The 13564-nt window shown below is 40.5% G+C and overlaps 1 protein-coding gene across 20 annotated transcripts in view; it reads right to left on the bottom strand.

Annotated features, from left to right (window-relative positions):
- ABLIM1 (actin binding LIM protein 1) overlaps nt 1-13564 on the bottom strand; it is a 188066-nt gene that overhangs the window by 41170 nt on the left and 133332 nt on the right. For all 20 annotated transcript variants that reach the window (XM_032115907.1, XM_032115903.1, XM_032115889.1 and 17 more), the window contains exon 7: nt 4934-5021. In XM_032115907.1, coding sequence (XP_031971798.1) covers nt 4934-5021 — 88 coding nt within the window. The remainder of the gene's footprint in view (nt 1-4933; nt 5022-13564) is intronic.

Genomic DNA, 13564 nt, shown 5'->3' with positions numbered 1-13564 from the left:
AGATGGTGAATCTGTATGAACTATGAGAGTATTCACATTGAAGTCTAGCTCATGGGAAATACAAGGGAAACAAAAAAGTATTCAAATCCTTGGTGTATCTTCAGCTTTGTCCTGAGGCTGCCAAAGCACTTTGCACACATTCTTAATTAAAACTCAAGCAGCCTCAAGCAGCAACAGAGTCAGCGAGCACCAGCTGGAGGAACTGAAAGAGAGAGGGTTCCTCTGGCAGGATGGAGGGTAAGAGCAAAGGAACTGGGCCGTGGTTACCTGATCTGTTCTCCCCTTACGTACAGCCCTGCACATAGAAAGGAAGCTCTGATGATAAGTCGATTGAGCAATAGGTGTCATACTCAGTTACGGTAAAGTACTACTCAGATCACATCCTCCCTCATGCAAAATGCAAAAGGAAAAGCAAAATTTTAAAATTGACAGTGCAAGAGCCAGGGCTGTGTGTGACCCACTGGCAGTGGGTGAGAGGCCAGGATGACAGGTGGTGCAAAGCAGCATGTGAGAGAGCCTCTCCCTGGATCCCAGCACACTGTACCTGCCATTGGCACACACTGCACTTCCACCCCGTGCTCTGATGCGTGGCACTGGTGTTTCCACATGGCCTATTCCAGCTACGCATTCTACTAAGAAAGTCAAGTCCTCTGCTGTTTGTTTCCCAAAATACGATATTCTTTCTTATGCTGTAAAGTAGGAATAGCCTGCTGTCCTCAAGGACTGAGCAATGTCAGGGGCAAGGAGAATTTCCATCCCATTTCAGCTGTCCTTTGAAACGGAGTGTAAACTGTGGTCACTGCTGGAAAGCTGCTGGCAGGTATTGGCCAAGTTGAAACAGAGCAGAAACTAACACTGATTTTTAACACTGACTGCAGCTGCAGCCAAATTCATCCTTCATTCCAGTCACCACAAAGCCAATCCAGAGCCCTGACTATCTGCAGGGGGGAACATCACCTCTTCACTCTGTCCACAAAGAAACCAAACAGAGCCAAGTCCAGATCTCCTGCTGGTGACTATTAGCTCAAGAGCAGCCAGAGGAAACCCACCCTCAGAGCCCAGGAGAAGGATGGGTCAGGGCCCCAGGAAACTTTCTTCTAACAAGCCCTTACATGGCTTGGTACAGAAGTAAAGACCTGCAGGAATCATTTCACTTCCCAGCAGTACGCAGCACAGTCATCATCAGGAGACAGGACAGAATGCTGTGACTCTGGATCAAGGGTCTGAGATGTTTGGCTGTGAGTCTAAGCCGAGGAAGAAGAAACTGTGCATTTGGCAGAGGGAAACCATCAGACAACAGGGGAAGTGCACCAACAGCCTTCTCTGTAAACAAACAGCAGCCTCAGAGCCAGGACCCCACAGAGCCTGCGAGATCAGGAGGGAGCCGTGCCCTGTCCATCATGCAGGAGGAAGAAAGTTCAGGTTATAAGGCTGTAAGTTCATGTTAAAAGAAGTGAGCTGAGTAGTACTTCTCTGAATATGACACTTACTGCTCAAGGATGATCTAAGACTCAGAAGATTTTGGTTCAAGTCTCAAATCCAGCTGTGAGCTTCCTTCCTGTGTGGCCCTGAGAAAAATGATCCCTATTCCTCTGGACCTCACTGTTAGTTTAATGATAGGAGTTGATGATCTCAGGGGTCTTTCCAACCTTAACAATTCTGTGATTCTTTTCTATTAAACTTTCCCTACCATCAAACAGAAAGGTATCACTGTATTTGGGGCAGTATTTATCACAAACTGGCACAATTTTAGGGACAGCCTGTGAGAATGCTGAAAGTGAACAAGAGATGCAGGATGCCATTTTCATGGTGAAACTTAGCTAAGGGTTGTGGGTTTTCTTTCACAAAACGATAAGAGATTTGAAAGATGTGACATTTATAAATCCTGATCAGACACAGCAGGCTTAAGAAATTAAATGGAAATATTTGTTGTGATCTTGAACTCCAAGCCACCTATATTTTGTTGATACTATTCATCCAAACATGCCAATCTGTGGGAAACAGAGAAGAAGAAACTTCCACAGGCATTAAGGAATTTGATTTACAGCCCAGGAAAGAGCTTGGGTTGATGTAGTAGCAAAGCTATACAGACTTTAAGCAGAAGAATTATAAACCTAAATTTCTATAGTTATAAGTATGAAAATATGTTGGGTAATATGGTGAAGGGTTTTTTAAGTATAGTAATGTGATTTTATAGTTAAGAATTTAGGTGTTATAATAGAAGTATATGTGTGTATGTGAGCTAGCAAGTTATTGGTTGTGGAACAGACACAATGCAGTAAAAAGTACCAAAGGTGATAGGTTATAAAGTCAAAACAAAGTTTTGTGTTAATTGCTTATTGGATCAAAAAGTTATAAATTGCGATGTAACTCTGAAACTCATGACTGTCTGCAGTTATGGTGATGTGTTACTAAATCATGGCCTTTGAGACCAATCTATTTTGAAATGCTTTTAAGGGTGCAAATTCCCAAGCTGCATCACTCCTCTCTTTTACTGCTGGGGACAGTTCAGCAAATTGTGATTATTCCCATTCTTAACATATGTATGTTTGCTCACTTGGCAAACACCAACTAGCATGCTCATTTATTCAGCTTTACACTTTGCACATACCATTATTTCAACATCAGCATCCCTCTAAATACTGGGCAATCATAGCTCAGCAACAGCCTTCTGGGGAAGCCCATATAATAATGTATTACCAGGAAGTCAGTGGGAAAGAGACAGTTTCTGGTGCTGCTTCCTTTTCATTTTCATCTGTTGGAGCAGTGCCAAGCCAGAGTGCTTCTGCTAGCATTATTCCAACCATCCCTAACATAGAAAGCCCCAAGACAGACAGCTTGTTTGTCCATGTTCTCCTTTTGCAGGTTTCCCACACATTTCTAATACAAGTTTCTACCACAATCCTGCCAGGCTCCTCTATTATACAAAGTAACACCAAGACTGCTTTCATATCCTAGGGAGAGGACAATTACAAGTGAGATGGAAGCTGCCTATTTTCGTATATTTTATCAACAACTGATTTTTGTTCTAGCTTTATTGTTGCGGTGTATTTTTATTTTCAGAGAAATGCTTGGAATGCTGTTATTCTGCACCCTAGGGTCAGTGATTTGGATGGAGTCAGGGTATGCATTTCAGCTGAGAGCTTTGCACAGGAAAGGCTTTTAGGTCTTCACTCTTGCAAGCACACTGAATTCAGCAAGGAAAGCTTTGGCAGGACAGTCTGGAGCACACTCAGCAATTACATTATTTAGTCAGAAAGCAGCTTATGAACAATAAAGCAATGCAATTTGAGGTGCTCCTCCCTTGAGACAGAGTAAACACAAGGAACATTGATTCATAACCACAGAAAGAGAAATACATTGAGAACAGCAGATCAAGCAGCCAGATTTCTCTCCTCTCCTCTTTCATATCACCTGAACTTGTCCAGGATAAAGTCCTGCCTAGTTTAAGTAGAAGTGATACCTTCTGTCTTATTTTGATCTGCAGAAATTTACACCAAAGCCTGCTCAATCAACCCAAAATCCCACTCTCTGCTAGACTGGTGCAAATGGCACCAGTTGGAAATGGTCGTTATTAATTAATGACAGCAAAGGACAAACTGATGCTCATCTTGAACTCTGCCTGTACTTCATCACACCATGATGTGAGGAAACTAAGATATGCCAGATGCTCTAACTGCTGCTTTCCTGTTAGTCCTTCCAATTTGCCATCAGAAAGCAGCACCTCCCACCCAGCCCTCTTCCAGCCTCTCCCTGCTCCTGCAACGCAGAGCTGCTACACAATTTCACATCCCGTTCTGTGCACAGCTGGAATAAGATGACTGAGGTATAAGGTCAGTGAGAGATGAGAGAGGGACTGCAAGGAAGGACAAACTACAAAATAAAACAAGCTAGCTTCAAAGGAATGCCTTAACAATATTATCTTATTTTGGAACTCCTCCAGTAAGAACTTCTCCTCAGGATTTCAAGAGATGGCTGTTACCACACTTTGATAATTTTTTCCCTATTCTTCTACATTCCTTTCAAGTACATCAAGTTTTCTAACCTAAGTGCAATATATAAAATCACAACATGTATCTGCCTTTTTCACTTTTATTTCTGGCTTACATAAATGGGTATTATACGTCCTTCTACCAACAGTAATACTACAGCAAGTAATTAAAATAATTTAATAGTTAGTATGCTACCCTCTCAGAGAGTAGGTGGGATTCAGATCAAGGCTACTTTTAATCAAAGAAAAGAGCATATTCTTTTTTATGTGAAAAGATAATGAAAAAAACAAGCCTGGCAATTCTTGGGAGCGCTAGACTGTCAACAAGAAAGGGGAGATAAAAATAAACCTACAAGAAAGAGGTGACTATAGAAAGATATAAAAATAAAGCAAATGGGAATAAAAAGAGAGATGTGATCAGATAAAAGGGAAGTAGGCAAGGGAAGAAAATATGATTAAGAACCAGAGGAGAGACTCTGCCAGTGTGCATGAAGAATGAGGTCTACATGGTTCAAAACAAACTCACTGCAGGTTCTGGAAGATTTTCCCTTGCCTTTTACAGTTTGGAGCGTGGTCCAGAAGAGCAGAGAAACTGATCAGCAGAAATCAGGGGAAATCCCTTCACTTTGTCTGGTATCTCATACACCATTCTGGGGCTAAGCCGCCCATGAGATGCCAAATTCAGAGGCATCTCACGGGTAAATAAATTTCATTTTTTAGCAAGCACAGGCTGCCTCAGCAAGGGTGCAGAATCCCTGCAGAGCCAGTTATGGCCACCTAATAGAGCAAAAAAGAATCAAGTGAAAAAATATGAGAACACTACTGAAGACAGGATGACTGTAGTCCTCCTTGGCCATATTACATGGGGATGATTTATATCCTGAGGTCTGTGACAGAAAAATCACATCTGATTTTCTTGTTTAGGAATGGAGATATCCTTACCTTGCAGATACATTTCTTCTCCTTCTGTGAACATTTGGTTGCATCTGCTGCATCGTGCACAGCTTGGATGATAATGCTTGTCACCTGCCTACACAAAAACAAAAAAGGGACATGAGGGACAAATGCATTGCACTGCTTGTGAGCACTCATCATATGCTGACTGACCGTTGCCCTTTTTCTTCTAGTTCACCTGTTATGATGCAACACTGCCCTCATGATGTGACAGTAGCATGGAGAATGTAAGTTCTGCCACATTGCTTCAGTCCTGAGGTCTATCCTGTCCTCAACAGAGGCCAGCAGTGACTGCTTGGGGAAAAGTCTGCAAGAGGAAAGACAATGCAGAACAGCCCTTCCTCTTCACACCTTCCCACCCAAGTAATCAGTGTCTTCCTGGCCAGGAGCTACATCATAATGTATCTGTTCCCCAAGATTTGACAAACATCTTTTTAAATCTTCATCTATCTAACAGTCCAAGGCAATGAATGTCACACTGCAGTTAATTTGTGTAAACCTGCTACCTCCTCATTTTGCCAAGCAACACCTTTTTCTCAACTGATCCATTGTTAAGGAAGGATTTAGTCAATGAATGAGTTTTCAACCTGCCATTTCATTCCTTGGCCTTCTTCCCTACACTGCTGATACGGGCGTTAGTGGAGAGAGCTTTCTAGAGCCACTTCTGGGACCATTAATTCAATTCACAGATGCCTGACTTCAGAAGCTACACCAGCAAAGACAGCTTCAGCTGAATTTGTACTGATGTAAAGGTCCTAAGTACCCTAGATCCTGTTTCCCAAATCCAAATCCACTGAGTCACTCATTCTCTTAAATACATTGATACCCATAATAGGCAAAGCTGATCAGATTTCAGGACTATAAGGACAGGAAAGATCAAGGCACAAATATTAATGCAATTTCTTCTCCTTAGGAGAAGCAATCAGTGCATTAGCTTCCTTACATCATAAACTAAGCACACAGTGTCCACATCAGGCTTTTAAATAGAAAAATAATTAATCCTAGAAAATGACCCTTCATAGTGACAAGTAAAGAATTCTCAAAGTCTTTAAATTTGTATCTGGCTTTCCAAACCAATTAACCTCAAGTCCTTTTTCACAAATATTCCCCATCCACTGAGATGTTATATGCATAGAGTACCTGTTTATAGCTGACTTGTAAAATGTCATCAAAAGCATTTCCTACCTCATTATACTTAAGACCGTAACATTAATAAATCCAACCTTTCCTTTTGTCTGTTGAGAAGAATAATAACATTTTTTTGGTTCACATTTGACATTCATCACACAGGCTTTCTATTTAAAAGAGATGATGAAGTACATGGATTAAAGTACCTGACAGCTACCAGAAAACCAGCTCTACCACCCAGATCTTCTAGAGGTAAAGTTGCACCATTCAATTTGAACAACTCCCATCCAGGAATTTCAGCAATACAAGTCCACAGAAGACGACTCGGTGTGCTGTTAGTTTAGTTATATATTTTACTGTTCAGTTGCAAAAAACCTGCACTTCTCTTAATCAGATCCTGCATTTACTGTTGATTCTTGCTCTTTAGGGGCAAAATCCTCCAAACAGAGAGAGTAATGGGATTTAGGGGTTTTTAGTACAGCAGATTTAGAGCCATCAGGCAAAACAGGGTCTCTTCTAATGGGGAAAATGAAAAGTCACTACAAAATATGTCTACTCAAGAAAGAAAAGCTAATGAGGGAGAAAACGCAGAACTGATGTTTGACTTGCAGCAACAAAGCCAATATTGAACTGAGAGAGAAAAACACAGTTAATGCTCATTTTCTATCATTTTCATTACTGGCTGTCTTCTTCATCTCTGACTCTCTCTAGCAATTATTTAACCTCTGAGGTATCCCACTAGTTTCATTCAAGACTGGAATTTATAGGATAAAGAAATCCAGAATTCATCACATTATTATGCATAGACCTGTGGCTTCTCTGAAGTTTCATTTTCCTGGACAAACTTCTGATAAGCTACTGTCAAGGGAATATAGTTTAAACCATGTACACCTGCCTCTTCAAAACAGCCAAAGGGATGGACTTCAAGTTTATCAGGTCTTTCCCCGAGACTGAAACAACTGGCCAAATTTTAGCCTGGTGTGAGTGATGATGAATGAACACCACACCCCAGATGATAACACAACCCTGCAAAGTTGAAGTGTGAACACACCCTGCACTGGAGAGGTTTTGGGGAAGTCACATACCAGAGCAGCTGCAGTTGTTGTTGTTAAACACTTCCAAAACAGTTTGAGTTTTCTGCCTCTGTAATGTTTCTACAACTCATGAGTGGGATCCTTTCTACAGCGAGTATCTGCTGGAAAACATTCTGAATCTCAACTAATTCAGGACTCATCTTAATGTGCCTGACTTGCTGTGATCATCTGGGAAAATGGTTGCTAAAAATCAGTCATTTATAATGCATTAGGAAAACCTTTTGCATCTGCAAGTCAATGTAATATTCACACTTCTTAGACATCTGCTTTTGCCCTTTTAGGGCTATTAAATCCTCATTCAGTATGTTCAGTGTGCAGCTTCCTGGGATCTTATGCTACTGTGCCGTGCATTAAAAGGTTTGCATCTCAATCCTCATGGCAGTAAGAGGTAACATTGATTAAGTGCACATTTGCCCCAAACATTCTTCAGTCAAGGTGAGAGAGGGTTAAAGGCTTTCTTCTTCTCACTATGCTGAGTTCTCCTTGCCCCTTCCCAAGTTCACATCCAGAAATCCTTTGCAGTTCTCTGTGCTATGCAGCCACTGGGTTTTGATAAACCACACTGCTTATGCTCCCTTCTGAATTATTTCACTTTGATTGAGTAGTCAGGACCATCCAAACCACCAAGTACAAACTGTGACCCATATCTTAGAGGACTCTCCCTAAAGTAAGACGGAGTAAGCTAAATTAATTGCTGTAAATACCTTGGTTTGCTTAGCTAGAAGTGCTAAAACCAACCAAAATAATATTTAACATTTTTACTACACATACAAATTCTTAAATGGAATTGAATGAATTGACAGCAATTTATTGTCAAATGAAACATTAAACCTATGTGTTGCTGTCACTGCCTGTAAAGTCTCTGTTAAATCATCAGGCACTTGCATTTGCCCTAAAAGCAAAGCACATCAGTTATCAATTTATGACAACATACAACCTCTTCTGACTTGCCTATTTATCTTCTACCCACACTGACAAATCTAAAATAGGTTCTCAGATTAAATCCCATTTGAACACAGTAGACAGAAAAAATTAAATTTAAAAAAGTAGAAGTATGTTCTCATTTACCAAATACTTCCAGAACCTTCAAATTGCAGAGTGAAGAAACAGTCACCAAAGGAATTCTATAAGCATAATTATAAACATAAATATATGGATGCTAAATTTGAGTGGCTTTCTATGGCTCTGCAAATCTCACTGATTGGTGACTAATCAATGATATAAGAGTTTTAGTTATTTTCTATATACTACTGAAGAAATATACTATACATAATATACACATTATATGCATGTTCATGTTAATGAAATAGATACAACATTATTTTAAGTAGTATTAAGGCTCTATTTATTCTGGTAATTTCAAGACTTAAACCGGAATCAAGTCTGTATCAACACTGACCTTCAGTTTCCCAGTCTACAAAGCAGGTTAAATTACATTTAGTGTCCTACATGAAGTACTTTGGAGAAACACTGCCAAGGAAAACCATTATAGAAATGTATTCTTCATAACCAGTCTGAAAAATAAAATCATGTTATCACATCTCTAATGCTTATGAAGGACTGTCAGAGGCTCAATGACCAGGATTCATGGATGATGGGCTACGGAGGGGAGCTGGATGTGTTTATTCTGCAGAGGACATGTCCCAGGTGACACAAGCAAAAGTACAAATGCTATTATGTATTATGACAATACCAAGACCTATAATAACAGTTGACAATGAGAAACCACATTTTTCATACCAGATTTTTCAAAGATCACCTTTTCAGACTCAGAAGCTATAAATTTCCAGCCTTTTTCCAGCATGCTGTTCTCCCGAATGACTTCGACTTGGACGTTACAAATCCTCCTTAGCTGATTAAGCCATTTGAAAAGCCTCTGTGGGCTGTTTACAGAGGGCTTTGAAGGCTCCTTCTAATGGGGGGGGTAATGACCCTGCTCAGTTGTCCAGAACGAGAGAGGTGGCAGAACAGAGGCACTGGGTTACACACTGTGTGCACCCAGTTTAGAGACCTTTACCAGTTTAAAAGGTAAACTAAAGGGCTGGGAGGTATTTGAAGCACCAGCTGAACACCGTTCTCTGAGGTCGTGTCCAACCTTCTCACCCTGCTGATGCTCCAACCTCTTCACAACGTGCACCACACTCATTTACCTTCACTTTTTCAACGTCACTTGTTTGGGGACCTCCTGAAGCCAGAAATGTACTGTCACACCTAGCTGTCAAGGAAGGCAGTGGTGGGTATTGGAAGAAATATTTCCAACCCAGGAGCTGCAAATGCAGCTGCAGACAAGCTGACACAACATGTCCCAAAAACCCAGCTGAAAAAGTACCTGCACTGAGCTCATGTACAGCATTAACCCCAGGGTAACAGCACTTCAAAAGCCAAGGGCTGTATTTTCTGAGTCCAACCCCTCTGCCCCCACTTCCCACAAGACTTAACTTCTATTCTCTGAGTGCTTGTAAAGCTCTAGGCTGATTAAATAAATGTTTTCCTCTTTGGTGAACGTGAGAGCTTAAGATTTCCTATTACTCATGCCTTCAGCTCTGTCCTTCCTTCCAGAACAACAGTGAACAAGAGCCAGAGAGAACAATAACAAGAATCCCACCAGGAGAGCTCACATGCCAGTGGGTCTGGTAGAGGAAGAACTAATTACCAACAGACATGTTCTGCTGGCCAAAGGACACAATTAAGTGCATATTTGTTGTGTTACATTTGCACAGCTGCATTCGCTCACTCTCCTTTCAGAGATAACCTAGCAGTCACCTGACAGAGAGCTATTAAACATGTAGAAAGCTTAACTTCTCTATTTAAATACTACAAAAACTATTATGTAGTTGAAAGAGTACATTTGAGAGTAAAAGCACTTCCCCTTTTCCCTTTTTTTAAAGTTTTTATGAACAGTTATAATAGGCCCATTTGATGGACAAACCTATCCAATATTTACTCCTACCACAACTGAGGAGAATGACTTGATTTCTTAACTCTCTTAAGGACTAAGGAGCAGCACAAGAATAATCCAGACTCATCTTTTAAACCCCTTAAGGAATGTCATGAATTGTAAAACAGGAACTGTGGCAGTAGCCTACCATTTTCCAGTGAAGCTTTATTTTAATTACTTGCAGAGGTCACAGAACCTTCAACCCTGTTTGATGTTCGGTGTAACACCAAATTCCATTGTTTCCTTCTCTGCAGGCTTCTGTGATCTCACAAGCGGCTGGAACAGCATAAACACTGAGAAGACCAAAATTTGCTTCTAATAACATCCTGACCTAAACTGTCCACTCATTTTTCCCAGGCTCTTATCTGTTTAGCAAGTCACTACAAATATCTGTGCTCAGAAAAAAAAAAAAAAAAAAGTGCAGTTTCTTTGCTTCCAAAGGATTTCAGAATCTATGATAAGTTTCTTTATTACTACTGATGGAAGGAAAGTGTAATAAACTTTTTTTTAATTAATTCTTGTTTAATACACATCTTTAAAATTTGGACCCTCTAAAGCTGTTTTTTACACTACTGTCACAACATCTCAATAGAAACAGCTCTCAGCACAGCTTCTGCCTCTGTTCAACCTGCGAGAGGATGGAGCAGCAGGAAGCAGAGCTCACACTGGCAGTTCCCAAGCTGATGGAGCTGCAATACACAGGACTGGGGAAAAGTGGGAAATGGAGCGTGAGGCTGTGACTGTAAATCTGAATGACAATATGCATGGAAGAGACATGGGAGACCCTCAGAGTCTTCCACTGATTGCTGTGCTGCCTTGGGTGAGACAAAACCCCAGCTGCTCTGCTGTTATGAACACTTGCACTGTTAATTCATGCCCAGTGTCTGATTTTATACAAAAATACTTCTCGGCATTACAACAGTGACTGACAATGTCATGCCAGTGTATTCCTTAATAGATGGACTGTAAAAAACTTTGTAACTTATTAATGTTAATTCTATCGACACACAATATTGTTATAGCCATCAGCTGCTGCTGACAGCAGTGCAGTTATTCACTGCATGGAATACAGTTTTTCCTTATAGCAGAGATGTGAGTAATCATTCAGTCTAAATCCCCAGCTGTGCAACTGCTCTGCTGGCATGAAGAAACAGCCCTCGTGGCAGCTGAACACCAACTGGACTTGCTTTAGTAAGATCCTAGGAGTCACTTGTGATTGCCCTGTCAGCTCTGCTTTGAGTTCTCACTTTCCTGCAACACCCAAAGTTGAGCAAGGTGCACACACAGGTGAGATGTTTAACTATCAATTATGGTCTTTATGGAGCTGTTCATTCTGTCTTTAAGGGGCAAATCCACCTATTGCTACACACAGGATCAAAGCTGAGAATTTGTGTTACCTACACAGTTAACAGAAGGAGGTCAGTACAAAAAAGGGAATTCCACTCAACTAAGAGAAGTACCCACAGGAGCCAAAGTGGCTCTCTAGGATCTTGTGGGCAGTAAAAAGGAGCAAAGCAACTGCAAACACAGGTTTATGGCCTAGTGCCAGGATTTCAGCATCACCTCTGTTAGGATCTTATGTTAGATTTATGTACAGAGAAATCTAATCCCACTAACCGAATATGTAGTTAATCAGAAGCAATCCAGCAGAAATATATGTACTATACTTTATTAAGTTACATTTCTATCTAACTGTAATATGAATCTGTGATTCACTGCCTTCATTATCCTTATTTTAGGTGCATATGAAGGTAAAATCCAGCACCCGCCATTTAATTTTCTTTTAAACCCCATTTATTGCAAAGATTTTTTTAAATTTTGAACTCCTCAGCAGCAAGTATCTGACACAAATCCCTTCTCTGTTTCTCAACAATGCTGGAACAGGTCCAGTTTACAAGTATAGGTGTGGGCTTCCTATATCTTCTGTAATCTATAAGCTTCAGAAAGAGTTAGATAACTAAATATTCCTTTATGTTGTATACATTTTGTCCAGCACGATTTTTGACATGAAAAGATACTTCAGAAACTGAGGGATCTGCTTACAGCCACATTCATATTTCTGGATTAGTTTGCAATTAGAATTAACCAGGAAAGCTACTTTACAGTAACTCCACCACAGTGCCAAGGGCCTTTTCAAACAGCCTAATGCTGGAATAACTGCAATTTTGACTCCAGCAGCCAGAGAAAAGCCTGTGCTGACTGCAAGAGTGCAGTGTAGGTGTGCTGAGCTGTACTGAGTGACCCATGTCTGCAGCATGGTGGGAAAGCCATTCCAGCCCCAGCTTCCAGCCTGCTGAGAGCAGAGCAAAGCCCTTGGCTTGGTTCAGTGCCGAGTGCCCGTTCCGTGGCACAAGAGAAGGGACAGCAGGGAGCCCTGGGAATGGATTTTGTACCGGATACACACAAGAGCCGATCTTCCGCAACACCGGGAATCTCCCACTTTCCAAGTCATCCTCGTGTTTTCCTTCATTAGGGGATGACAGAACCACTGAGCTATCAGGAATATGGGAGTTCAGGAGTGAGACACGACCCTGTTTCTCCTTTTAGCTCTTCACATGAAGTGACTGCTGGTCCCTCGACCTCTTCCTCTGGCTGGACCTCGAGTAACAGAGCTGATGTTTGTGCATTAGCAGGTCACATCCACTGCAGCTGTACTTGCAATGCTGCAACAATAGCTCTGAAACAATGGGAAGTAACTTGAACTGGAAATAACTTCCTCAGACAGTAGAAATACAGCTGACTCCAACCTGCTGAAGTTTAGCTAGAAAAGCCAGTAACAAACTTCCTTTGTATCTTAAAAAAACCGCAGTACAATTATTTCGTAAATCAGAAAGTTTTGCACCTGACAGCAGGTAATAAGTACTGGACCTCATCCTAATATAAAAAGCTTTTCATCATTTTCAAGAATTAGCAATTATCTCCAATCATGATTTGTTTGCATGCATGGACAAACAAAAATAGCAAGCAGTGTTAGATACGGATATATAATTATACATGCATGTGGCTTTTAGAAGGAACATACATATTCCTAGATCTTAAAGCAACCATAAAAGGAAAACTCAACAATCTTTAAGACATTCTGCTGCATGTCCCAATCATAAGAACTGAGATAATATTAACTAAAGAGAAAAAAAAAAGGCAATGACTAAGTCATTACATTATAAATAAACACAACTAATAAGAAAGATAAATTTACCAAAGAAATAACTAGAAACAGTATGTTTAAAGACAATAAAAATCTTTATTAGAGCATGATATAAAAAAACCAAAAGCAGATCAGGCAAAGCTCCCTTGCGAGCTGTAGATGAAAAATGATGAAAGATGACATAGAAAAGGCAGGAGTATTCAGGATGTGTATCTTTAGGGTCTGTATTTGATGATGCCAATTTCTTGTTTGATACTGTTTATTGAGCTAGATTTTTTTTAATAGTGTTTTTCATGAACCAAGATTTACAAGTT

Source organism: Corvus moneduloides, chromosome 8 (genome assembly GCF_009650955.1).
Source record: "Corvus moneduloides isolate bCorMon1 chromosome 8, bCorMon1.pri, whole genome shotgun sequence".
Taxonomy (NCBI): Eukaryota; Metazoa; Chordata; class Aves; order Passeriformes; family Corvidae; genus Corvus; species Corvus moneduloides.
The sequence above is the reverse complement of the archived record's forward strand: the minus strand, read 5'-3'. Positions and strand labels throughout refer to the sequence as shown.